This window comes from Struthio camelus, chromosome 6 (assembly GCF_040807025.1).
Source record: "Struthio camelus isolate bStrCam1 chromosome 6, bStrCam1.hap1, whole genome shotgun sequence".
Lineage (NCBI taxonomy): Eukaryota > Metazoa > Chordata > Aves > Struthioniformes > Struthionidae > Struthio > Struthio camelus.
This window is the reverse complement of record NC_090947.1, coordinates 29,670,128-29,697,782: the sequence shown is the minus strand read 5'-3', so window position 1 is coordinate 29,697,782 and position 27,655 is coordinate 29,670,128. Positions and strand designations below refer to the sequence as shown.

At 44.9% G+C, this 27,655-nt stretch overlaps 1 protein-coding gene and 1 long non-coding RNA gene across 4 annotated transcripts in view; one reads left to right on the top strand and one right to left on the bottom strand.

Annotated features, from left to right (window-relative positions):
• The first annotated feature begins 1,022 nt into the window (after positions 1–1,022).
• LOC138067659 (uncharacterized) lies at positions 1,023–26,976 on the top strand. 2 transcript variants are annotated; one of them, XR_011141944.1, is made up of 5 exons: positions 1,023–7,658; positions 14,090–14,228; positions 20,458–20,565; positions 21,008–21,163; positions 25,089–26,976. It is a non-coding gene; the product is annotated as an uncharacterized lncRNA (long non-coding RNA). The 2 variants fall into 2 exon arrangements; XR_011141943.1 differs by having other exon boundaries at positions 22,471–26,976.
• MARCHF4 (membrane associated ring-CH-type finger 4) overlaps positions 8,565–27,655 on the bottom strand; it is a 113,738-nt gene continuing 94,647 nt past the window's right edge. For both annotated transcript variants that reach the window (XM_068948961.1, XM_068948962.1), the window contains exon 5: positions 8,565–9,513. In XM_068948961.1, the coding sequence (XP_068805062.1) occupies positions 9,152–9,513 (362 nt within the window). In that variant the 3' untranslated portion in view covers positions 8,565–9,151. The remainder of the gene's footprint in view (positions 9,514–27,655) is intronic.

Below are 27,655 nucleotides of genomic sequence, written 5' to 3'. Positions count from 1 at the left end.
ATCACCCGAACGATGACACTGAGCACTCAGTGGGCACCATGGAAACAAGGGGCAGCCTCAAAAAAAACATCCTGAGGTACGGTTTGCTGTGATGTACCCAGCATTCAAGACGGGAGCTGCTGTTCTGTCTCAGCTCTTTGCCAACCCCTTCTCACTGTGATGTTGAGTGTTGCTTCCATCATTCTCAGTTTCTCTGTATATACTTGCTCTGGCCCCGGTGTAAGGGCTGAGGCTGCTGTTGCTTAGACAGGAGATACTAAGTGTCAAGGGCATCTGTAGTTTCCCTGGGAGGGACCTAGCCCAACCTATTGGGTACTCTGAAAATGCAACATTTTCCAGTGCTTGCCACATACTTTACTGTGGTTGCTTTGACCTTTCCATGCTTTTGCTTTGCACACAGGGTACGCGCTGCATGAGCCTTGTAGTGATGTTTGGCAATTTTTTTTTTTTTTTTTTGCAGTTTAAATAAATGCTGAGTCAAGTTGCTGATACATTGTGCTGTGTATGCTAAGCCATGGCCTCCCCCCCACCCCAATCCTCTAAGTGAAATCCTGACCTCTGGCATATGAAGGCAGAAGACGAAAGCTTACTATATAAGGCCCTGTGTGGATCATGACCAGAAAGAAAGAGATTTTTATTGACCAGGAATGGCAGTAAACAAACAAGGAGGAGGTAAATTTCACAGTGTGTGTTACAGGTTAACAGAGAAGGAGAGGAAAAGATTAACAGAGTCTTTAATTTGCTTTTTATTATGTATATTTTCATTAGAAAACAACCTTAAACACCCAGGAATAGTTTTCTAATAAATGTAAGCTCATGAAGAGCACTTGGAAGTTTCCATTCTGGGTTCAGGAGAATGACGGGACAGTAACACAGTCGACATGGTCATTCCTTTTAGTCAACCCCTCCCTCATGGCTGATTGTTTGACTTACATTACAGCCTTCCCTTCCCCCCCCATGCTTTCTGCCCTGAACAAAACCAATCCCCCCTAGTCCCCCCCCACACCCCCCAGCCCCACAGACATCTATGTGGAAAGTCTCAGAGTATTTCTGCATGAACACACTACTGTCTCATCTCATCCCTCAGTGGACATAGTGATTGTTCAAGGCCCTGTTCGGGACCCTATCAACAGGCCTCAGAGATCCATGCAGAGACACCATTGATCTCTCCTGGGCAGACCCTGTAGTAATGAAGGATCAATCTAGTCCTTGGGAATGATTTCAGAGGGGACTCATACCATGTGAGGAGATGCAGAATCAGCCTACTGGGGACTCTGGTCTCTGGGGATGCAGATCCAAGGAAGCGGATCTTTCCATCCCCTCTAGCTACCTCCCTCCTTACTCTCTGCCTCTCTGGGGCAGAAGTCCTGAAAGGGCTGATGCATAGCTATGGGCTGGTTGTGCTTCTGGTATGAGGAAGGTTCCCCCTCAAGCCTGGCCTGTGTTGCCTACAGGGGGTTTATTTATAATGGAGAACTGATGTGTATGAGTTAAAAATGCTAGGGACAAGGCTGTTTGTTTTTGCCACTGTATAAACCTTACAAAGGGGATTCTTGCTCCCCTCACACCTGGGCATTCTTCATTTGGATTTACCACCATCTGAAATTCAAATGCTTTGTCTTCACTGTGTTTTTGGCTCATGTTCATCGTCCACTCTAGTTATCCTGAGGTGAAGAAACAAACAAGATTTCCCATGCTGTTGTCCCACAGCTCGATAGCAGTGAAGGGAATGACTCAAAGTGTTTGCTCTTCTGGAACAAGAAGCCGAACTCCATGAATAAAGGTTCTGCTGGACACAGCAGCCTAGAGGGATGTGGAGGAAGGCTTGTGTGCCTGTTAGCAAGGAGGAGAAAGGCTGTCCACACATATCAGAGAGATACTTTGCCATTCAGTGGGTAATGAATCGCCCCTTCGCGAGGGAAAGCGAAGATGATAGGTTAGTGAGTGAAAAGGAAGGGGAATATAATCTCATAAGAACAAAGGTATCAAGATCAACTGTATGGAGAACATAAATTTTTTTCTCTATAGCTGCAAGAGGAGATCAGGTGGGTTAAGTAGAACTTCGTTCTGCTAGGGAAAATGACTAAACCGAACGTCTGTAACGTGCAGTGGAAAAACTTCTGGGGAAGTGTGACAGGCTGGGTATTAAAGGAAAGCGATCTTTAAGGAAGAGCTAGGGCAGAGTAGCTCTACTACCTCTTGGACTGTGGAAGGATGAGATAGAGTCATTTTCTGGGGCATACAGGCCATTTACAATTCTTGTAATTATTGATGTCAAAACTGATATAAACTGATAGATGTTCCTACTGCCCAGCAGCGACTTGCTAGCAACAGCCTTCTCCCTGTTGGGAAAATCTTTCTTCTTGATTAGTTGCCAGTACCCAAGCTGGTGCCTGCATAAATGATATGCTTGACCTTCATGAGACCTTTGAGCCCCTGAATACCGGCTCACATGGTGCAGACGTAATGTAGTAACAGATAGGGTGTCATCCTGCCCTAGAGGGGTGCAACTGGAAGCAAAACACCTTTGGCTGATGCTGGCTGTCCCATCCAGAGGATACCTGTTGTCCTCTGTGCAAGCTTAAGCTCTATGAAGACTCCTCAATTATGAGCAGACTCAGTTACTCAGGTTTTCTTTGAGCGGGCATGGAACAGAATTTCACATCCTAGTTCTGTTTGATAAAACACATCTTGATGCATCACATAACAAAACGTCTCCCCTTAGTACCTCTTCTCTACTGTTACTTTATTCATTAAGTCCTGGGTATCATAACCCCCTATCCCCTGCCCTTTTTTTTTTTTTTTTTAAACCTAAGATGCTTTGAAAAAGAAGGTGTTAATAATAGGTAGTAAACAAGTTCGGAACAATACTATCAATATGGCTTGGAAAAGATTTTCTCTCTCAGTCCTTCTCGCTGTTCAGAAATCCACCTCTTGTCAAGCAGTTGTCATGGCAGGTGTTTGTGCTTTTGCATCTTTGTGCTTGTTTGAGTATGGCTCAGTAAGTTGGAGGAGTCTTCAGTCCGTTTCCCGTTGCTGGAACTGAGTGTCTGTTTTCCACATACTTATACATTAATTAAATACTATACAGTAACGAGCATGACACAGGGATCACATAAAATCATCTCCCTCTTCTGTCTTGCCTTTGCCTGAAGTTGAATCACATGTCGTACTTTCTACACAGCAACTTCCTAGCTCCTCTCAAGACTTATTCAATATAGTTTGGTATTCTTTCAGGTTTATTTGTTGTTTTGTTTTCTTTCTATTTTGGGGAAAAGTTATACATAGATGTGTATATATGTATATATACTTTATCTTGCAATTCTAATTCTGGAAGAGAAAACGTCATTCTTCTTCAAAGGAGAAATTCACCTGCTGACCTAGGGGTAATTTGAATAATGAACTGAGATTTTTTTGATGTTTGTATAAACAGCACTGAAGTGTCAGATTCTGTTCTCCTTGTATCCAAGATGATAGATATGAGATCAAAGACTGCCTTCAGTAACTGCAGCATGTCAGGCTTGTGTTACTGGGGGAAGCATTCCTAGAGCCATCAGCTTATTGCTGTCATAAGGAAACCAATTGATGTTTTCGCTGTATTTCCCTCAAGGTGGAAGGGGAGATAAAGGTCAGAGCAATAAGCTTCTACACTTGTTTCTCTTTTCTGGATTCAAATATGCCATTGGCCGTCATTGAAATGAGTCTGCCTGTCTGAATACATGAAAGATCTGTAGCAAGACTGTAAAACCAGTCTCTAAGGAATCCTCTGCCTGTTTCTGCTCAGGAGATCTTCAGAGCAGGGGTTAGGGACAGCAGAGGGGATGATGAATCTGGTGACTCAGGAGAGAAAAGGAAGCATCACATGTTAGGTAACAAGGAGAGGGGAGGTTAGGATCCCCAGCCACTAACCACTAAGGCAAATGCACTGCTGTCCACCAAGGCAATTACTGCAGGGATTTTTCCCTTTGGGAGCTTGACTGACATAATAAGGAATAGGTCCTCTGGCCTTGTGCTCATAGTCTTGAGAGGCAGGAATCCTGGTGGTGGATCCACAGGTTGGAAGTGCTAGTGGTGCAGCCTGCTCATACATCAAAAGGCGGGTGGGATTCCTGTCTCCAGTGATTTGCTTAGTCAAAGTTGCTGCATTAGGATCTATGTGCTTTTATACTTGCCTGTTTCGAACATGTTAAGGAGCCTGTGAGACATGGGAGAGATCTGGCAAAGAAAATAATTGTTTTTCTCTTGAAGAAAATAGGAGTTTAGATGACTGAAAACCAGATGCGGGTAGAGGATGGTCTTCAGAACTGGATAGTCTTCAGATGTCCTCCGTCTACAGGCATTGGCTCTTATGTTTTACTGCTGACAGATAAGGGCTTTGAGGAATGTCAGGGAACTGGCAGACATGAGTAGTTTTTTTCTGTCTCCCTGAGTGAAAATGCAGCAGACCACTGATGCCTCTTTTGACTCAAACCTGTGTCGCTGACTTGCTCTTTCCTTGGGTCTGCCCACCGTAGTAAGGTGAGATAGGAACCTTTTCAGCACCTTGTTTGGGAAACCACAGCCCTCGCATGAATTACCACAATTGAAAGGGAACATGCTTGATTTACTTGAAAGACAGCCCATCACTGCTGACATTTGAAACTGGAAACCAAGTGTTAGTTCGATGTACGTGTTTCTCTGATGATACAGTCTTTTGTGGCAACCAATTAGCAGCAGGCACTGAGAGTGGCAAAGTGAATACATATCAAATAAGATTGACTGAGAGTTACAGAGTCTGACTGTAATATAGAGTCTTCATGGTCCCTGTGTTCTCTGGTCACCCTCGGGGTTGGTGCACGTGCTTGAGCCATTGCAAGCACAGAGGAAGAGGATCTGAACTTGGATCTTTAGCAAGAGAGTGAAGGGCAAGAATGGAACAGCTATGGGAGCTGGAGGCCAGCACTGTTGTTTCCGTAGGCAAAAACAGCATTGACAACTCACACAGAGTAAAACACCTCTCAAGAACATTAGCAGACAGACCTGTCAAAACTGACAGAAAATCAGGAGACAGTAGCAGAAATCACAAGAATGAGCAGGACCACACACACACAATCTCTGATGATGGCTGAACACGGTCCTCCACACTGACCACTCCCAAAAAGAGTTGGGGGATGACAAAGCCCAAGAACTGAGGGGTCTCCACAGTGATAGGACCTGGAATTTTTTCCACTGGGAGAAACAGCTGCCAAACTCTTTGCAAGCCTTATTTGTTGGTGGAAGCTGGTCTGACTGCTTTGTAAAAAAAAATACAAGTAATGTCTCTTTAGGAACCCAGTAGACAAGACCAGAGGAAAAATGTCAGTAAGAAGAGATACCTTCTGTAGCATAGCTCTGCCTTATCTTTTTGATCTGCCGGAACCCTCCTATACACAATGTACTTTGCATGTCTCAGGAGCATACTGTCTCCGTTTGCACCTTTTAAAGTCCTGCATAGTAGCACAAAGGGGATGGCATAAAGAGATTGGGGGATACCAGAGAACTGTGCTATGGAAGGAAGAGACCCTCCTCAGTATTTCTGCCATTAATGCTAGGAAGGGGTGGAAAAAAAAAAAAAGAAAAACCCAAACCCAATATTAAATTTGCACTTGTTCTCTTAGGCTGGCAGCCCAGAAGTTCATAAACTCAGAAGCACCTTGTTCTGGAACAAACTGGTTTGAAACAGTTTCCAGTGGCTTCCTCGAGTTTGCTTTGCTGGTGGCAGCCCTTCGGCTCCAAGCTGGCATGTATATGAAGCTCTTTGAACAAGTTTTTAGCTTCCTTTAGCCTGTCTGCCCATCAAGCCAGGTAACGACATGCTTCGTATTGCACAGAACACATACAATTGACAAGTTCATAGTGTTGTTTAAATATTAAACAATTTAGACAGGCTTTTGAGTCTTATGCCGATATGAAAAGGCTCAGACCATACCCATCTCTGAAATGGGGCTGTGGGATCATTTGCACAGTAAGACAGACAATAAGACTTGTATACATTGCCATGCAACAGAAGAGACCCCGAACCGCCAGCCCTAAGTGGAAAGTTTATTTCTAAGCGCAATATATGGAAAAAACAAACCAACAAACCCCACAGATATAGAAAACGTTGTAGCAAATCCCTGGTCAAGTAGGACTTCATATCTGTCGCTACCCTGCACCTCACAGCTGCTTAAAATGTCATGCAATGGAGGAGAGGGGACTCAGGTGACACCCTCCTCTTTGGGTTAAGGAGGATCTCTGAGCAGGAGAGGTCCCGTAGGACCCTCACTGAGTGATTCAGACTATAACCAGAAAAGGGTAGCACTGCTCACCCCCACCACGCTCCTCACGCTTTGTGACTGCCTGCAGTATGCATGAGACTTCGCATTTCAACAGGCTTTAGGAACGTGGATTCTCACAACACCCCTGTGAGGTAGGTATGTATTGTTATTCCCCCTTTGTGTGGATGGGGGACTGAGCCAAACAGCCCAAGGCTACAGAGTCGGTGGCAGAGCTGGAGTGAGAGTATGCAGAGTCCTGTGTGCTCAGATTACGGGATCATGCCACTCCTGGATGGCAAATTGTGCTTCTGACCTTATAAACTTTTAGCCTTTACTCAAATTAAAGGAATTTGACTTCTCCATATTAAATGAACAAGATAGGGAGGGAAACAATATTATATCTCACAGCTATCCCTCTGCTGCATATGCCTCTCCCTTCCCAAATCTAGCACAATTACCTATCTCTTGGAACAAGGATACCTTCCAGGACAGGCGTGGGCGTGAGAGGCTGCTGTGTTTGCTCGCTTTGACCAGGTTTCTACTGTGGAGCAGAAGTGTTTCTTCCAGAGACCTGTTCATTGCAACACCTTCGTTCTGGGGGTAGCTGCTTTTAGAGATGATCAGAATTGCCCCTTCCCTCTCCCTCCTCCCACTAACATTCCTTCCCTCCCCTCAGCCAAAAGCACTCTTGGGTAGATAGTAAGATTGGTCAGATAAAGGTACAGTGGTCTCAGAAACCATGCTGTTTGTGTAGGTCCTCAGTAAGTCAACTTTCTTGGCTGGTGTTTCATCTCCCACATTCTCTGCCAGAGAAGTACCTATTCTGTTGCATTCAGATATTCAAAGGGACACTGTCAAGTAGTTGAGGTGAAAAATATGACCTGCCTTAAGCTGCTAACCTCCATCTTCTAAACTGCAGAATGGCTGGTATTTTCAAACATGGAACTTAAAAGTTTGGCATCTTCCCTATCCCAGAAACACCTGACCCACAACAGCCTAGCTGCCAAAGGAGCTGGTGACTCATATCTGCCCTGGTTCCAGTAGAAGCTGTGAGAGATGCTGGTATAGTGACAAAGGGCAGTCAGACACAGCCATCGTGCAACATTCCTCAGCACTTCTGCTAAAGTCCTTAAATTAATTTTTGGGGAGCTGAGTTCAGGCTTGATCACTGTAAGCTCATTGTTTTGGAATTGTTGCTGAATTGTTGCTGCTGAATTGGCTAATCTCTATATTTTTAATGTTCCCACTTGCATGCTTCCTTTGTTACAGTTACACTGGCAAGTTCAACCCCTTAGAGCTGAGACATACCCTGCATGGTGCGAGGACAGCGAGCATGAGATCAGTAACATGGAACCACGCTTGACTTCCTATCGCAGGAGAACGGTGAGGATGGTGAAAGGAATGGGGTGAGTGGAGAGAACAGTACATGCCCAAATGGAAAAGGACAAAATCGTTAGGGAAAGAAATTTTATTTTCAAGCTTGTAAGAGAATATTACAAACAACGGAGAGTAAAAAAAGCCCAAACCCTAAAAACTATTTAAAAAGTACTTGACAGTGTCCCTTTAATATCCACAAATGATTCAGCCATTGTGCATTGAAAGAGAATGTTCCTGAAGAGCAGCCAGTACCTTTGTAGATATATCCCAGAAAAGGAGACTTATTAGAAGCCTAATATATTCGGTCAGTAACTGTGCTCCCTCTTCAGACTAACTCTCTGTTGAATGATTGAATGGAACAGACTCTGTAATAAACTAACAAACTGGATATGGAAGGCTCAGCCTGCAAGACTGAGCGAGACCCTGTTGCAAATTGAGCAGCAGGGATGCACGCACCAAAAAGATGTACCTTTCTAATGTATGGGCATCTGAATCAGCAAGGTAGCAGCAACCCACTGAGGTGGATCGCTTTCTTGTGACCGGAGGAAAATGGAAGGAAATTAACCTGGAAAGTATGCATGGAAAATGATGTGTGTGAGTGGGGAAGATTTGGATGCTGGATTTGGGGTAATGAAGGCAGAAATCACGCCAGTACTTGTGCTTGAAACACCTGCAGAGCGTTTGTACAAATTTGCCAAAAATGTCTATATGTCAAATAAAGGTCATGGAATGCCACCCCCCACCCTCTACCCCCTGCAACTCCACCCCCGCAAACCCTTTGTTAGGAACATTATGAAAAATCAGAAGTTTTGTTTTGCTGAAATCTGGGCAGGCTTGGGTTTTGTTAGGTTTTCTTGGTGAGGTGATTCAGTTCTCCCCCCCTCCCCCCCACTTTTTTTTTTTTTTTTTTGGTAAATCAATACTGAAAAATCTCCAGCCATTTCGCTTCGAATATCCTATGGTAAATTGAACAAGGTTCCAGAATGACTCATGAAACAAAACGACTCATAGCCCTGGTTAATCACAGTCTGGAAAAAAAATATCCCAAATATTTCATTCCCTTCATTGTTTTTATAAATCTCACACTTGTGTGTGTGTATGCGTGTGTGTGTGTACGGGGTGTGTGTGTACAGCATTACCTATTCCAGGTAATAAAATTTGAAAGACATACTAAGCTGTCTGTTCCTCTGCTTCCTCAGAACTCTGCCTACTCAGTTTTTAGTCTGTATTGCACTTGTTTTGTTGTTTTTTTTTGTGATTTGTGGTTTTTTTACTGGCTGGAAAACATTAACCTCTTTAGCATGAGTGTGCAGCTCTCCCTCCACCTGTTTTTTCCTCAGCTGGCCAAGTGCCGCCTCTTATATCTTGTGCAGTTACCAAAAAAGAAAAGAAGGAAGAAAAAAAAAAAGAAAGAGAAAGAAAAAGGCACACCATGCTCCTCTGCTTTATGAGTTCTTTGTCTCCTCCGCTTCGTGTTAAGGCCTCCTGAATTCCTAGGCTCAGACCGTCGTGACCCTCATGACGAGCTCTCTGTTACTACTAGACTGGCTCCTCTGTTCGTGAGGCCTCAGGTGGCTGAGTATATGCAGGATGGTGTAAGCACAGTGGTGGTCAGAGAGGGTGCCTGTGGCATGGCCGGCAGCCCGGGCCCCGCTGTCGGCTGGAGCGGAGTTAGTGGCTGTACCACCAGTGGAGGACGAGTGGGTGGTTTGGGAGGAGGGGCGCTGATTTGTCCTGGTCCCTGTTTTTTGTTCCTCCATGTCCTTTGTTTTGTCATAGTTCAGCACTTTCCACTGCTGATTGACCGCCTGCCACCGTTTAAAAATCCGGTAAACCGAGGGCCCTTCGTGTATTATTAGACCTGGAGGGAAGGGGGAAAGAAATAAGCATAAAAACAGAAACGAAATTTTAGGAAGAATCATAAACCTCCCCCAGCATCACTCCCTCTAGCTAGTTGGTTAGCTCAGTTCTCCCTTAGCTAGTGTTATTCAATGATAAATCATGTTTTTTAATTACCAACTGGCAGAGCACCAGTGCTCCTGCTCTGCTGGATCCCTTTTCCCCTGAGTTAAATGCATTACAGCTTTATCTTAGCAATCAATAAACAGGTCTTAAATGCAGCAGGGTGAGTTATGCTCTTACAGCAAAACAATATCCGTTTACCAATAAACACCTGAGGTTTATCCATCACTGGACTGGTTTTGCATGCTGCATAGGCATGATTCACCAAGCGAACGGTGCGCGTTTGGAGGGAGCGTCACTGGAACTGACGTGCTGGTGACGTCTGCTGCACCAACGTCATGTGTGTGCACAGATCAAGTCTCTCTCCACACACACAGCAGCAGAACAGACTTGCATATGGAGGCCAGAGATGGGAATCGAACAAAAAAGGGATCTATACCTGTAAATGGTTCTTTGTTGTCCTAGGCAAACATTTGCTCGTCTGCAAACCAGCTGCAATAATACCTCATTGCTCCCTTCTGAGGGGAGAAAACAACACGCTTAAAAGAAAATGCAGGTGGACTTGCACAGTACATGTGCTAACACTGAGTATGCACATGATACATATCCTGTTAGCAATCTGCATATACCGGAGTTGATGTCTGGAGGTGGCACCTGGCCATTAGGACACCTGACTTCCAATGCTGTCTGCATTTCAAAGACACTGAGCAGCTCAGGCCCTCCCATCCATCGATTAGTTCATCTCCCAGTGTTTTCTGGCATCGTCCCCACCCTTGCAAGTGGGTTGGAAGGATTAGATAATGTTAGAAGTCGTTTAGAAGATGACATTATCTGACTGTGAAGCACAGCTATTATTCAAGCTACCAGGCTCTGGCTAGATGCTTTGAATCCATGAGAAACAGCAGGGCCTGCAACACTGTGTTGTTCTTACCCGCTGAAGCTGGAGGAAACTGGAACATCTCAAGTAGACTGGCTTAGATGGCACAGTGCAATACAGCTAATAAGCTTTGATAGAGCTGTTTCATGTAAGGGTAGGGTTTATGTAGAACGAGGGGGTCTGAGTCTCCAAGTGAAGCCCTGCTGGCTTAGTTAGTTTATTTTACAGCAATCTATTTGTTAGGAAAGCACCCTTGTGCCCTGTGTGACTGCAAACAAACCAGCAGGTAGGCTATACGCTGGGCAAGATAGCACATGGTTAACTTCAGTTTTCTTAATAATAATGGATTTACTATTCTTGGTCAGCATCAAGGTTATGAGAAATGTTTCTGGGAGAAGCAGCTGTCTTGCCTATCTGTTGCAAGTGTATAAATATAAAAGCAAACAATGAAAGACCCTCAAGATCTTAAGAGTCAAATCATGCCAGAACCAGTTTTCCTTGACCAGTAGTGTGTGGGCAGAAGGTCACCACTGAACAAAGAGATTCACTACTATCCCTGATGAACCGAATGCTAGGGTTTTACCCTCCATCCAGCTTTTCCAGACTCCTCTCGTTTCTGACAGCAGCTAATTATTGGAGCAAGCCTATAATATATAAAAAAATCAAAATATCTGAAGGTCATCCTACCCCTAGGGCTGAACTCCCCTACACTCACTTATGGGATACAGCCACCTAGCTTCTTAGAGTTTACATCAGATTTCACAGTTTGAACTCTAGCTTCAGTTCAGATTGAGTTTCTAGCCTTTCTGATTCTAAACATACTTAGAAACAATGCTGACTTGATCACAAATTAGCTTTAGGGCAACTCTCACGTTCATCTTAATGGAGTGCTGAGCCTACTTAACAGCTGTAGAAGTAACCACATTAAATACTTTAAGTATTCAAATCTGGTTATTTTGGGATGGGGAATGGAGCTGCGCACAAAGATGAGCTTAGAATATGAGAGAGATCCCATAAACCACGGAGATTGCACAGATATAATCCTGTAGTAATGCCAGTTTTTCATAACCAAACATGATTATATTGTAATACAAAAACGTGGGGTTTTGCTCCCAACTTTGAAAATGTGATGGACAATTCTAACATTTGATGATCAAAGGATCAACCATAAAAAGCAGGACTTTAGGGACAATCAGCAGATCCAGTAGGATCTGGAAGGAAACAGACCTTTGAAGCAGGTCTAAAGTGGATTGGTCCATGACAAGGGACATTAGACATATATTTAAATGAACTCTCTGATCTATAATGAATGAAATTCCATTCTGCTTAATAACAGAGCCAGTGTTTCTCTGAAATCACTTTAAGCCATGGATAAAAGAGCCCAAATTGAGTATTTTCTCCTTGGCTGTACAACATCCTCCATAGACTCAAATCCATTCTCCCAAGTATTAAACACTGAGCCAGGAATGTAAATCTATTCTTAATTACCTTATCACAAATATTTAATGCGCAGCCTGATTCAAGAGGGCTGTTTATAAAATTCTTGTTTGTTTGCCTTCTAATTATGAATGTTTATGATCTTATGCAATTAACTGTGTGATGCTGATGGATGGGTTGCTGAGTCAACTGAGCACCTGTTTTCTTAGATAATTTTGGTTTCCAAATATTTATAAAAGTACAAAATAACTTGTTTTCTTCTATATTTGCCGGGCTCTAAATTACTTATTGATTTCCCGGTGTCAAGCTCAGGAAGCTGTAAAATTAAAAAGGAACCAAGCAGAGGGGTGGGCAGGGAGGCGAAAGTAACAGTGATTCATTTGCGACAGTGAATGCCAAGAGTAAGCAAGAGTCTTATCAGTTTATATCAAGCTATAGGAATTTTAGCTATTGAAACAAGTTTTGTCTGCCTGAGTTAAATTATGATTGGAATTCCTATGCTCAGCTTTGTGCACCCCCTTCCAGAAGCATCCCCTGTTGAGGATCATTCTTGTTAACTGAGTTGAATCTTTTCAATTAAAGACCAGACTTAAGTGGAAAATCCTTCAGGAATAACTGTATTCATCTAGAAGCATCCAACTAGAAGCAGCTATTCTAGAAGCCAAATCCTGTATATGTGGGGAATATAACATGTTGGTATGAACTTCTCTCTTTTCAGCTCAGAAATGTTTATATGAGAATTTCATATGGATTCTGGTAGACACCTAATCCTTCTCCACTCCTTCCAAGTTCACTTTCCTGCTTCTGCTTCACAAAATCTGTTCTCAATGGATTCTCTGTGAAAGCTGTCCTCTTGAGGAGGAAAACCTCTATGAATTTCATGCAAATCCATGTTGGTCCAGATTGTTGCCTCATCCACAAAATTCCTTGTTTGTGATGTTCATGAATTGAGGCTCTTTCAGAACATGGGCACTGAAGATGTGCTGTTTTCATTTGCCCTTTCCTTTGTGGAGACCTGAGTGGACCAGCGTCAGAGGAAATTCCTTGAGCTGAAAATTGTTGAAGGCTGGGGGGAGTACGCAGGGGAAACATCACAAACGCTTTCCTTGTTCTACTCTTTAGTCTGTTTGTGGTCATTGATGGAGACAGGGTAGCAGGTAAGATGGATCCTTGGCCATTCCTATGTTCTTAGACTTTTTGTTTGCAAAGGGTTTTGTCATTAAGAGACTTCCCAGATGGCTCTGGTACTAGAGCTGGCCTATATATGTGGTGGGATCATTACCCCGCAGTGAAGTCTGCAAAAACCATCTGAGTCTGATTGCATTGCCACATTAATGTGGCTGTACTGTTTCCAGGATAAGCAATAGTATCTCTGAGCTTAAACTGGGGGAGTAGGGGGAAGGGAGAGGTTAACCCAGTGCTGTGCTCTGAATTAATATAGTTGAATCTGGAACACATGCACATGTATGCACAGGAAACCATACTGATGTATTTCCGTTGAATTCACTCCTGGTATATATTAGACTCAGACTTTTCTGCTCTTTCTCATGTGGCTTTATTATTCGTGAGTCCATGCAGAGGATTAGCCCATGGTCAGCTCTGTGGAGCTCGGTAGAGTCCAGGCATGAGGGCAGATACAAGTCGGGACCAGTGATATTGTCCTGGATGCACATATTACTTCCCAGAGCGCAGAAGCTGCTTTATGCTTCCCAGCACAGGCAAACATGGCAATGCCTTGGCAATACGTTATACTCCACCTATAGACTATCACACTGTACACGCTCCTTACGCTAGTATCTTGTACTTCCCTTTTTACATTATACATGGAAGAGTACCCAGCATGGGGATTCAGCCTCTGATGGGGCATCTAGAGACTGTCCTTTTGCAAAACCATCACTGCAAGTGAACCAGCCCCAGAGAGCACAGAGCTGGTTCCAGATCGGATCTAAAGCAACAGGTAAGGATCATCAATACAGGTTGGCTATGCAAGGGCTGTTTCAGTGCAGTTGTATACACAATCACTGGCAGGCTCGCAGCATCTGGAAGAGAGCAAGCTGACGAGACTGCAGACTCTGGGGAACGATTTGTCTCCTCCATTTACCCACTACCCTACTTTCATTTTCATTACAGAACAGGAATAATCAGGCTATTTCTTTTCTAGATGATCAAGACGCAGTCTGCAGCAGAGCTAGCACTGGTGGAAGCTGTCTCATGTCCATGTTCTGCTGATTGCCACAACTAACTTGGAGCTTCTGCACACTTTAAATATAAGGGAGTTGGGAATGGGAGCACAATTAAGGGTGAGTATAAGACCCAGAGATGAGGCTGATGTCACCGTAGCATTTGCCTGAGCCTTGCAAAACATGCCCACGCCACACCATGATCCATGTGGGCAGTCTCCGTGCCAGTGAGGAAAATGTTCTTGGTGCTGAGGGAGGACACATGCAGACTATGTGCAGGAGGCCCTTTGCTAGAACAAGAGACGGGATTAGTCAGGACAGAGGTGGGTTGCCGTCAGCAGGCCTGCACCAAGAGTGCTTAAGAGAGAGGCCTTCAGGCTAAAAGGGCTGTTGGCAAAGCATGGGCGAAACCCGTATGTAACAGGGAGACCTGCATTTGTGGGGATCAGCTTATATTCCACCATGCTGTGAGATTAACCTGAGTGGTTATGAGCCTTCATTTTAAAGCAGCTTTGGAACAGCAGCTTCCCAGAAATGACAAGCAGTCAGCTTCTGCACGTTGTCAGCCCCTACCACCAAGTGATCTTTCCACCAGGACCTCCAGCCTCTATTTAACCTTCTGTTCTATTGTTCCAACACTTATCACGCATTTTCTTAAAAGAGATGGTTAAATTCTTTGGAGCAGAAGCTATGTCTCTCTGTTTGCCATTAAAGAAACTACCAAAATAAGGTTCTCACTGACTGTGAGTGGTACAGTATGCCTGCACTGCCACTCACATTATCTACAGGAAGAAAAATCAGTCCAATTCTTATTAGGTGCTCTATCCTGCTTCTCATAAAGCCTGTCCTGCCATCTGAGCCATTATCTCTTTTTTCTCACCTTCGGCAGCACTTTCTTCCTTCTTTTTCCTTCCAAATGCAGTTTTACCTCAGCCAGATGACGACTGCCATGCTTCAGCCCGTTTCTACTACTTTCATTGCTGGGTTTCAAGGGCAGATTATGGCAACTGTGATCAAAGCTTAGTATTTGCATCCACAGCAGTGGTGGCTTAGGCCAAGGCAAACCAGTCCTGGGAGATAAAGCTTTCACTGCTGGGCTTTCCCTCTGTTGACATCCTGTCTGAACACAAACCCTTCTCTCCCTTTCTGTGGATTCTTTCATCTTTTGTGGTAATTTCCAATTTCCCCACCTTTGTTTCCAAAGCTCCTGCAGCTCAGCCCTCACTTATCTCTTTGCCTTAATCTCATCCTATATGCTCAGTCCTCACCCTCTTTTTATCTTAACCTAAGAACATAAAAATGGTTGTGCTGGTTCAGACAAAGAGTCTGTCTGTCGTAGCATCCTGTCTCCAGCAGTGGCTCACAGTACAGGGAAGGGTATAAAAACAGGGCCAGCAGAATGTTTTTTTGGTGGGCTTTGCATACCACAGAGGACATCCCCAGCCACAGATGGTCCCTTTAGGCTCAGTTATATCCTCTAACCATAGGTCTCTAGTGCACTACAGTAATGTACTGACTTTTGCTCTGTGTTCTGCATTTGCTCAAGTTATGTTGCCCTTCCACATCCCAAAATCTCATAATCCCTATGAGGTTGCTCCATTCCAAAGTGCTTTAGAAATAACCACAAACCTCTGTCTCATGCCAGCTTCGCAAGGACCTCACTGGGCATGTGAGAGATGAGTCACTGAGCTCCCAGTGGACCCTTCCAATACATTCTACTTTTCAGTGCAAAGTACCATCCTCCCTGTAGTTTATCCCTCATTAATAATGTAAGATGGTCCTTGGTGATAAACCTGGATGAGACAGTCAGGGGGATCTTTTCATGGAAACATGGGCTAAGAAAGGGGCATCTAGTATCTTGCATCCCTCTACATTGAAGAAGGGTCAATTCCAGTTCCAGCCAAACCTGACACACTCTTTAAACAACCTAACACGTTCTTTAAATCCACCAGTGGCCGAGACTTAAGGCGGCAGAACAACGCTCGGCAGGGAATGGGGAACAGGCTGAACCAGGGAGGGAGGGGAGCTAGCATTTATTCTTCTAACTCCTGTCCATCATCTCCAGAATCTCTTCAATTTGCCCCCCCTTTTTCTGCAAGTGAGGTCCCAAAGAGGGTGCCGTCCCCAGAGCAGAGAGGGGAAGGATCAGTACTGTACACTCAGCCTTCCTTTCAATACTCTGATGGACCAAACTGACCTACATTGTCACACCGTTGCCATCTTGTCTTTGGGATTTTGATTTCTCCTTTGCACTTTTCTTTATTGAATTTCATCTTGTTGATTTCTCCAGTTTGTCAAGATCGTTTCAAATTCTGATCTGATCCTCCAGAATATTTTTCAAGCTTGGTGTCATCTGCAAATTTTATAACAGCACTTTGTATTTTATCATCTAAGCCATTAATAAAAAATACTGAAGAAAGCAGAGTCCAAAATGGTCCTGCTTGAAACATGCTCCCAGTTTAACAGTACACCACTGACAACTACCACGAAAGCAGTTTTTTAGTCAATTGTACACCTGCCTTATACTTATTTAGTCGAGACCACATTTCCCTGCTTTGTTTAGCAGACTCTTATGTGAAAGCATCAAAAACATTGTTTGAGTCATGTGGTATCAAACTGACTGCTTCCTCTTTAGCCACTAGAACAGTTACCCTCATAGAGTATGGTTATACTCTAGTGCTGAGCAGTTGGCCATTTAATGATTTCTTCTAATTTCTTTCTATGAATCAGGTTAAGCTGATTTGCCCTTCCTCTCCTTGATCCTCAGCTCCTGCCTTCTGTAATGATAGAGATTATATTTAAAGCTAGATACCTGGCTTGCATTTCCCCACCTGTCTGGCACCTCCTGCACCCTCCCCAAGTTTCTCATGATAAAATGCTTGTGGGTCAGAGACTGCTCCTGCGGGTTCCTCTGGAAGTTCATTACGATGTGCTGACAAGGACATAGCTAACTCATCTGAATGTTTTTGAGTCTTTTTTGATTCTGCCCTGGGCTCCTTTCTCCTCATTAAAATTATTTTAGTTAAGTTTTGAAGACTGAAACAAAGGCAACATTTAAGGCCCTTTTTTGCATGAAATATTATTTGAGTTCTTAGACTTGCCTTTTTTCCTCTCTTACTTTACATATATTTATGAGCCTGTTTCTTATTGGCTTTTGTATCTCTGGATGGTCATTCTGGGGCTGAGCCCCCTAACTCTGCTCCCTCATGCCTGCGTGATTCCTAGAGACTCATCGTTATTTGCATGCCCTTTTTTCTGTCTTGTTTGATTCCAGCTTCTGATTTTGGGTCCTCAAAGGGCTCCTGATGCAACCTCAGTGCTCTCTTCCCACACTTCTGAGCTTTCCCCTGCACAAACACAGTTTGCTGTTGAGCCTTTAGTATCATTCCTTTTGGCAACTATGAGCTGTTTGAGGGCCTTGTGTCCTTCAGGTTCTCTTCCCAAGAGACACTCCCTGCTCTGGTCCCCTGAGACTGCTGCTGTCCGCTTTTCTGGAGTCCATTATCCTCACATCATACTTTTCTTCAGCTCAGGAATGCTTTCTTTGCACAGTCACTTTTCACACAAACTACTGGCAAACTCAGATTTTCAGGGAGTTCTTCACTTTCAGTCAAAATCAAATATGAAGTATCAACTCCTTCATAATTGGCTCCTCTGCCTTCTAGATTACAAATTTTGTCCCGAGTGTGTTTCAAGAACCTAGGGGATAGTTAATCCTGCGTGCAGGAAACGTTCAGGTAATTGATGACCTGGGACCCCTGGTATTGTCTTTTAGACATTTCTGGTAGTTGCTAGACATTGGAGCAGTGAGCAGAATGCCTGTAGTCCACAAGATATATAGCAAAGGTCTGCTCTAGATAATGCTGGAACTGTATGAGGAGGATGTGCAGACTGCAAAATGTCCAGCATTGAAATGTATATAGCATAAACAGCAAACATGTATTCATAGTGATTTGAGCTTGAGTGAATGCTTAGCCTTTGGAAAAAGTAATTAACTGATTATAATCATGCATTTTCCTATCAATCATTCTTCATGCACATTTATTTCTAAAAGGAACTGACTAAATACGTGCAGGGCTGAGCTGTGTCTTGGCTTGGCTAAACTGGGGTAGCTGGGTGGCTGGACCCTGCTGACTGTTGTTGATCACTGAATGGTGTGTGCCCTCACGGAGTCCATGAATTTAAGGAAGACAAGACCCTCCTTCTTCTACCCATTGTCTTTTCAGTCTACTTACTGTAGTAGGACTCCAGTGATACACAGCTTTCATACTGATGTGTGTCTCATGGGGTGAGACCTCTATGGTCAGACACATTGGCTGGGCAGAGCCCTCACCTGTGTATACAGAAAAGTCTCTTCCAGTTGTCTTGGTGAGGTATTTTCTGGACGTATAGATTCTGCCTTATATGGATCCTTCCCTTTAGGGTCACTAATAGCCCACAAAGGCTGGCCTCCAAGCCTTCATTTGCTGATTGACTAGCAAACCTCATGCTTATTATGGCTTGGATACGCAGGCTGGGGTTCAACGCTTTGTGCCTCAAAGCGTTCTCAGCACCAGGTGGGCCAGGACCCCCCACAAAGGCAGCGAGAGCCCTTCTCTTTATTGCCTCCTCTGCTCCATCTGGCAGAGCTACAGGAGCAGCAGGTCCCATCTGAGAGGGTGCCTAGTCTACACCCCAAGTTCTGTGCAGCCATTAACACCCACCCTCAGACTCAGCAAGAGCCCTGCTGGATGAGAGATGGCTCCAGCATGTTGGGATCTCAAAGGGTCACCACAGTTACTCTTCTACCAGATGAGTAATCATTAAAGACCTCACCCCATGCCTCGCTGGGGCAGAGTGTGGGGGAGCTGGGGAAAGAAGGCAGCTCTTTCATTAAATCCTCCTGAGGCATTGATTGGAGTGCTTGGTCTGACAGCTGGGAGCATTTCTCCTCCAAGCAGCACTGCGATTTTGCAGGATGTTGCTGAATTATAGCAAGAGACAGTTTCCAGGTCGTGACACTGCAACACATCATACAGTTGTATAGCATCTTTCTGATGCAAGTATGCTGAAATGATTCTATGCACATAGGATGCTACAGGTTGCCCTTAGCAGCAGCCGCCATCCATCCCCACCTGTTTTATCCAGTGGGATCTACTGAGTGGCCAGAGAGGGACTGCCTGCCAGGGGGCTTGTGGAACACGTGGGAGCTGAGGACAATGTGTTGTTGGAGCAGTGGGGGAGCTTTGTGGCTGTCAGGTAGATGCCAGCTCCTGTGAGAGGTGGTACCTCCATCCTAAGGCCACCATCCTTAGTCATGTCCTCTGTCCACCCCTGCTTTCCTCTACACATGAGCTGGGCTCTATTGGGCTGAGCTGCTAAGACCCAAAACGAGGAAAGGGTGGCAAAAATAAGGATCTGATAGGAGGTGCCCAAGAGACAGGGAATTCCTTCTTGTTCAGCAGTCCCGCGTGGTTTGTTTGAAATGGGAAAACAGCATCAGTTGTCTGCAGGATGCCATCTGTGACAGAGGAGCAGGAATGACCCCAGGAACTGTACACAGCAGCACCAGCACTTTAGAAATGACACAGTATTTTCAGCTCTAAGCATATGAGCTACCAACCACCACAACTTTCTCCTTTCCTGCCCAGACTCACACTTTTACTCCCTGACTCAAATCTGGGACGAAAAAAAACGAAACAAAAAGTAAGAGCGAAAAAAGATAAAAGAAAACCAAGAGAAATCCTCACTCGGGAAATAGACAAACCATAAACAAAAGCACTCCTCTAAACCCCCTTGGCTGTGAACAGCTACAGCAGAATGGATGTTGTGCCCTTAAGGGCTCTTGTACTCCTGTGGTATTTAATTCACAGCACATTATAAAGTAGAGGATTAAAGGGCAGTGTCTACCTATGCAGGCAGCAATAAATGAGACTCTTCTTGGACAAAGTAAATAAATAAATAAATAAAGACTGGAGCCTGACCAGAGAAACAACCTTGCTTCTGAGCCATGTATCTCCAGCATTCTTCACTTGTGAGTGTACCCGTAACTGTGTCGGTATAGCAGGGATGGAAATTAGAGGGATTTCCCATATATCCCCTTGTTTTCTTAAAGTTTCTCCTCCTTGCTGTGTAACTAGGATTTTTTCCCCCAGTTTTAAAATGGAGATGATAACAACACCCCACACCTTAAAAGGGCTTTGTGCATGGGAGATGAAAGACACCAATTGTGTGCATGGTAGACACTCGTAGGTGTTTAAAAGAAGGGAGCAGAAAATCATTACAGACTTGAGCACTGGCCAAAAACAGAGCACTGGCCAAATGCGTGCCCTGGTCTCCTTGTGATTTTATGGGTCTTTTCTGCCCTCAGGTTCCAGAAGTTCCAGACAGAAGTTAAAGGAGGTGGTTGCTCTTGATGGAGGAGAGAAAAAGCATAAAGCTTCCATTTCACTATGTTTACACCGTGGCAGTCCTCCAGGTCTGGGTCCTGAACCTTCCCTATGCTATGACTAATTTTTAGTACTAACGTTTATTACTAATGTTACTTTGTCCGAAGAGCTGCCTTTGCAGCCTGGCTCTGTCCTCAGCCACTCCCGGGACATTTATTTAAGACAAAGCTGGGCAACAGCACTGTTTTGTGTAGAGCTTTGAAATCCAGCCTCATACGTGGTTGGAGCGAAAACTGAAAAAATTGTTTTGCCTCACAAAACTGAAGTATACATATGTGTTTTCAGACAGATCAGAATGTTTCATTTTGACTTGAATGTTTTCATGTTGTATACTAATTCTGATGCTGAATTTAAATTACTCAGCATGAAAAGTCATTTCTAAATGCTGAATTAGAGTGATTTGTTCGATAGTGATCAAAATATGACATTTAGTTATTGAAGGTTGACTACCTCCTTCTCTGTTTTTATTAGAAAATGAAAATCTGGAAGAAAAAGTGGATCTAGTCTCACAGTGTTTCAGTTTCCAAGGAGCTGCAGGCTGTTTGAGCATGAACCCTCCAGACTGCTTCGGCCACCCAGGTGCTCTTCCACTAATATCGACAGGGGCCGGTTGGGAAAGGCAGAAAGGTGAGTACCAATTATCCTAAACAGAACATCCACAGGGTAGTGTAGGGCACTTATACTGAACTGATGATGTACCTGGGAGCATCTCTGAAATTGCAGGTGGGAGTGTGCATTGGGATTTCTTCCATCCCCTTGTTAGAGTGAGATGTGAGCATCTTTCCCTTCTGCCTGGTGGGACAGTAGCCCAAGAAAATGAGGTACGAGGAAACTAAGGCACTCTTTGTCCAGGCCTTTCATCTGGATGAATGTGGCCCTGGGACACACCATAGAGTCCACCTGCCTCTCAGTTTTCCCATGGCCTTCATGTTTCACCTGGAGTGCCCGTTCCAACCCCACCAATCTCCATTTCTGGGTTCATTCAGTACTTCCTGCTGGCATGAGGAAAGTACTTGCAAACACAGCCTACCTTCACCCAGGGAGAAGGGAACTAGTGATTCATGGATAAATAAAATAGCACAGCCCTGCCTTACATTAAACTAGCAACAGATGGCATGGGGCAGATGCTCTGTTGCCTGCCTTTCACCACAGTACGGCAGTTAGCCCTGCAAAACCTCGTTATCACCACCCTCCTGTCATCTGCATTGTTTCTTTCAGGTCTTCTCCCTAGAGCATGGTGCAGTCTCTGTTCGTCTGCTTTGTCCTCCACAGCCCCAACGGAACCTTTCATTCCAGCCCCCAGGGTTCCTGTAAAATTTTCAGGAGTCTTTCCCCTTGGGTGCTGCAGCCTCTCCTCTCTGCTTCCCTGCAATGACCCTGCAGCTCTTACCTCACCTTCTCCCATTCAGATGTCTTCACCTCACACACAGGGGCACTATTCAAACCAAAGGAAAGAGATAGGAGCCAAGAGAAGAAGGGCCAGGGCCGTTGTTTCTTTTTGGTATCGTTATTAGTTCTCATGTCCCTGAGTATTTATATACTGTAACTGATCCATCACTAGCAAGGATCCCTGGAACGGTGACACTTTCATCTTCCTGCTCGGGGTATACAAGTTTCTTCCACTGGAGCTGACGACCATTTAGGGTTACAACACCCAGTTGAGAGAATGCTGATTCAGACTGAAAGGGGCAGGCAAGTATTCATATGCATTTATGGGGTCAGTCAATGCTGAACTGAAAAGAATGAGAGCAGTGAAAGAAAATGAGAGTGTCTGAGCCTGCAGCAAAGGGAGCACTACACCAGCCCAGTGGATTTGGGGAAGAACTGAGCCTTGCAGGTCTGTGATGTGGCTGTGGCTGAGCAAAGTGAATTATCCCACTGGCATAGTAAATGCCCACGCATTTCTTCTCTGAAGGCTTCTCTACATCCAACAGGTAATGATAACAGCCCACTCCTCCCTGGCCCTGCCTGAGAGTTGTTGCTGTGGGTTTGTTTGCTGGCTGGAAGTCTCTGCATTTCCTCTTCGAAGAAGGTAAAGTGCTGACTGGACTACTGGACACGGGAGCCGTGGCTTGATTTAATCTTACTGAATAACTTCATCAAACTCTACATGGTCATATGGGTATTGTACATCCAGTTATGTCACGGGGCAGGCAGACTCAGGCTGTGGCTATCACCAGTGAGTCTTGGTTCAGGAAGAAAAGCACTGCTTCAGGAAGTAAACTCCAGGCAGAATAAACTTAGCAAAGCCAAGACTTTTTCTCATCAGTGAGGCAACACAGGCACTGCTTGGCCTGAGATCACCCATGGGCCTATCTGCAGTATTCTTGCTTGCAAACTGTTAGTATATGAATCTGAATCATGGCTGTGTTGGTAGGTAGCCATCCCTTCAGTGGAGGAACCAATCAATCATTACTTTAGAAAGTGATCTCAGAGCTGAATTAATATGACTTCATGTTAATCTCCTCTTACCTCTATCTCTGGCTCCTGTTCCCTGTGGGGAAGAGAGCAAAAGCAGCTCATCTACTCCAAGCAGAGGAGGACGCCCCTGTGGTTTCCTCTTTGATTATGGAGTTGCCTCCTCTTGCTACAGCCACAGTGGCCTGCCACAGACCACAACCTCTCATCTCCAGGAGTAATGTGCGTGCTGGGACAGGGGCTCCAGCAGGAAGAGTGATGAGACAGAAGACAGCTGTGAAAACACAGCCTGACATGCAGCTGAAGGACCTTTTCTGTTGTTACTGTACAGCACAATATCATACATGTAGCTGGTGCAGGAGGTCCCACCAGCTGCCTACGAGGGAACCTCCTGCTGTGGTGCAGAAGCTGTGACAGGCAGGTGAGTGTTACTGCCTCTGCCCAAGTATGGGAACTTAGCCCAGAGACATCAGGCACTTCCAGCACAGGATTTAGTGACAGGGTAGCATCATTCTGGTTATACCTTATCTCCCTCTAAAGCACAAGATGCAGTTCACAAGCCAGAAGGATTTTTTTCCCCTTCAGAAAATGTTAATTATGTTGCCTTCATTAATTGCTAAACATATTGATCCACTGGAGCAGAGAGCACCATATGGTCATCCATGGCAAAATATATCTCTGGAGCCCTGTTGCAACGGTGGGAAGCTATGAAGATACATGTGGTAAAGGACTGTGGAGTTGAAGGGACGTGTGTAAAAGGCCAGGTGCTGTTCTGACTGTGCTGGAATCCAAGGCCCTACCCTGACAAAAGAGAAGATGTTCGGATCTGGGTGCAAATCCTGTTTTTTGCTCAGCAGTGATGTGCACCTTCTACAAAGAGCTACCAGTACTGCATTGGATTAAATATTCACATTGTGCCTCTGCAGAAATACCCGTTGGTGAAAACAGCACACATGTACACAGTGTGGCTGGCCCGCTCCACTCTCTTATTGAATAATCAGTGCAACATTAGACAAAAATAGTTCCCATCTTTCAGAAACAAAGGGGCTGCACGTCTTGGCTTTGTTGAGCATCCGACATTCCTGCATAAGGGCCAAGAAATAGGTCAGCAGATCAGTTGTGCAGCTCCAATTCTTGTGCTGCTGGCCCAGGTACGGGCCCTGAATGAGTGGTTCCTAGGGACAGTTTCTGCCCAGCGAGGTTGGAAGCCCCATAACCTGCCCTGTTCCCCTACTGTTCCTGTCTCCATGCCCCCCATTTGCAGCTGATAATCAGTGATTTATCAGACATGCACATTGTGGCAGGATGTATGCAGTCCAAGATTCACAGTGCAAAAAAAGGGCATCAGCTGTCTGTCTTTATCCTCTCTGCCTGCTCTGCTTTTAGGGCCTGGATCCAGTCCCTCCAGATAGCTTCAGGTAGCCATGGAAAACTGTGGGGACCTTAAACTCAGGGGAATGAGACAGGAGGAGAGTGTGAGGTAGAAGGTAATGAGGAAGAGGTACTAGACTAACACAGGCGGGTCAACTTCCTTCAGTCCATGTTTCCCAAGCTGGCATGTTGTTTATCCCTGTCCTGATTCTCCAGCCAGCTAGACCCTGTGAGTTGCCATATTCCCGTGACTCAATGGAAAATAATTAGGACATGGGGTTTCTCGGAGCACACTGCCAAGGGAGGAACAGTTATGATAGGCCTCTCCCCTTTTCCACATGGTTTCCATAGGAAGAACAGAGTGCTCAGATACAAAGACTGATTTTAGAGGTAGGAGAAAGAACCAAAGAAGGGAAATTTCAGTTATGAGAAAGCACAGTGTCCTCCACAACAGTCTTCTGCAGAACAACTGATGCATGACCAGGTGCTTCACAACTGCCCATACAATGGGCAGGAGATGTCTAACAAAAACACCCCCTTTCAGACATAGTGACACACGCAAAACTGTGCTATCCGTGCTCACCTTCATGAGACTGCTTTTCTCTCTCCTGGCCTGTTGGCTCCATTTTGGGATGTTATCTGAGAGAGGCCGCTCTGACTGCAGGGACACCCTGGCTATGTCTGTTTTTAAAGAGACACCCTGGGATTGGCTCATAGCATACATGACCATCATGCTCCCAGACCTTTCTGCCTCTGTTTGCAGGCAGCCTGGACAAGAAGTGTGTGAAGAGTGTGGCAAGCAGTGCATTAAGCTGAAGGGCATGGAAGATCTGCATCCTCTCATGGTTCTCTTCTAGGTGTGTTGAAGCTATTCATGTTTGCTGTCTGGGTTGGTCTCTCTTCTAGGTGTGTTAAAGCTATTCAAGTTTGCGGTCTGGGTTGGTCTCAGGCTTCCCCTCCAAAGAAAGACATTCACTCAACTTCTCTGCCTTGTGCTCTGCATTTAGAGTGCCACCCATTCAACACATGGGTTTGGTGCCTCCCCAGAGATTATTCTCTACTGCTGTAGCAGTTCTTCCTACTTTCTACCTCAGGGAACAGTACAAACCCGAGAGACAACATCCACTTGCCTCAGGAGATTCAGTTCATCAATACAGATGAAGACCAAGACCCTGAAGACGCTTAACTTTCTAGTTTCTCTTGATTTTGTGGGGACTTTGGCTTCTAAATCCTTGGGATGCTCAGGGCCCAAGTGACCTGGCTAGAAAACACTCTGAGGTTACCTCAGCCTGGTATCTCCTCAATGAAACAAAGCTCATTTAAAATGAAACCACATTAGTCTTGGCAGGAAGCTTGAATTGTGATTGTCTCAAGGAAGCTCCATTAATTACTGTTCCCATTGCACTATGGAAGATCAAATGCTGTGGATCAGTTTTAATTGGCTATTGATTTCTTATGTTATTACCTACGGTTGTGCTGAGATGCCATCAGACGCACTGATGCTTTTGATTATTCTTGCTGGCAGCTGGGATTAAAAACAGCGGGCACACACTTCCTGATCTGTAATGGATTGCCATGGTGTGCCAACAAAAATCGTTGGCAGGATGAATGGTCCTGCTTTGCTTGTCTCTTGTGCTATTGAGCTGCAGTGCAGTTACTGTTGTGAAGGCAAATACCTCAGGGACTGGCTGCCAAGGAAAGCTTCAAAGAACATGAGGATTTAGTGCTTACAAAAGTGAGCAACTGACAGCACCAAGGCAGGGGTGAGTCAGAGTACAAGGAGTGGATGGGTATGGACTAATCAACAGCTACCACCAAACAGTGATCCAAGGAAAGGCAGATCAGATTGCTGCTTGCATGTCTGGGGATAAACCCCCAGCATGCCAATCAGATGGATGCGCATGTGTGAGCACATGCAGGACTACCCACACAAACCATAACAGTTACAACCTTGCATGCATAGCCTGCTAATTGCCCTCCTGAGATGCAGTTCCCCCTCAGAGCATATCTGGTAATTTCCTTAGCCTAGACTGTGACATGCTCTCGTTAGCTGGCAAAGTTCCTCCTTGTTTAACAGGAGATTGTTTCCTGTCCTTCTCACCCTAAATGACACTTTAATCTACAAACACTGACTTTCCCTAATTGTACCTTGATGGAGAGAGAGGCAAACCCTTCCCTCCCCCTCCAAGGACTGCCATTTAATTAACAGGCAGGTACAGGTAAATCTCTCGGGATTTACAGCCCAGCTTTAAGCTGCCACTCTCTCTACTCAGTACCTCAGGCCTGTGATGACTCACTCCACTTATTTTTACATTTCAATACCTGCATTTCTGCTAATCTTTCTCTATGCCAGCTTTCTGGATTTAGCTTTCATGGACCTATGGGGAAAGTAGTTATTCCAACGAACTGTCCACATCTCACTTTTCATGCACTTCCTGGATACTGATATCAAATATTTATGTTATAGATGCCTTCAGAGCAGAACAACACCTATGCTCGCACTGTTACCAGATTCTAGTTTAATCCAGCCCTCATATCTGCCCTATAGACATGACCGGAGATAGCACACTTGAAAGAGGGAGAAATCAGAGTCAAAGATATTAGGACTGGCAGATCAAGAAGGCTAGTCCTCCTTCCCAAATTGGATCAACTCCCCCCAACCTGTTCTTCTGTTCTTGACAAATGCTTTTCTCACCAATTCTTAAAAAGTCCAGTATTGGCGACTTACACAATCCCAAGCAATCTTTTCCAGTGTTTCCTGCCCTCCTGTTATACATCTGAAAGCAAGGGAGAGAACAGTGTTGAAAGACCAGCTTGCACATCTTGCTCAGAGGGATACAGCTTCTGGCACCTGGGGCCAAATCCTCTGTCCTGCTGGTGGTGAGGAGCAGATTCATTTTACTTTGGTTGTGGTTTTGTTCCCATGGTGGATGAAGGAGTAGCAAATAGTATCCCTTACAGCTGTCTTTGCTATGCACATTGAGATCTAGAGAAGTCCAAAGAAAACTAATCTATTACTAAATGTTAGAGGCTGAGGGTCAACCCTAAGACCTCTGGATTTTAATGCATGGATCAATAGTCTCTGAGTTAACAGCCCTATTTTGAGAGCTCATCTTAGAGCAGATCTCAGACTGTTTCAGATCAGGCACAGCTCAAGTAAAGCTCATGAGCTCCAAATGGTCCAGGCAAATCCCACATTTGCGCATGCACCCGAGGGAACTGTATGTGCAAGTGAGCAGTTGTGCCCTCACCTTTGACTTCACATTGGAAAGACCAGTGTTGCCATGGCACTACCCATGCAAGCTGCCATAGATATCTCTGCCTTGGCAA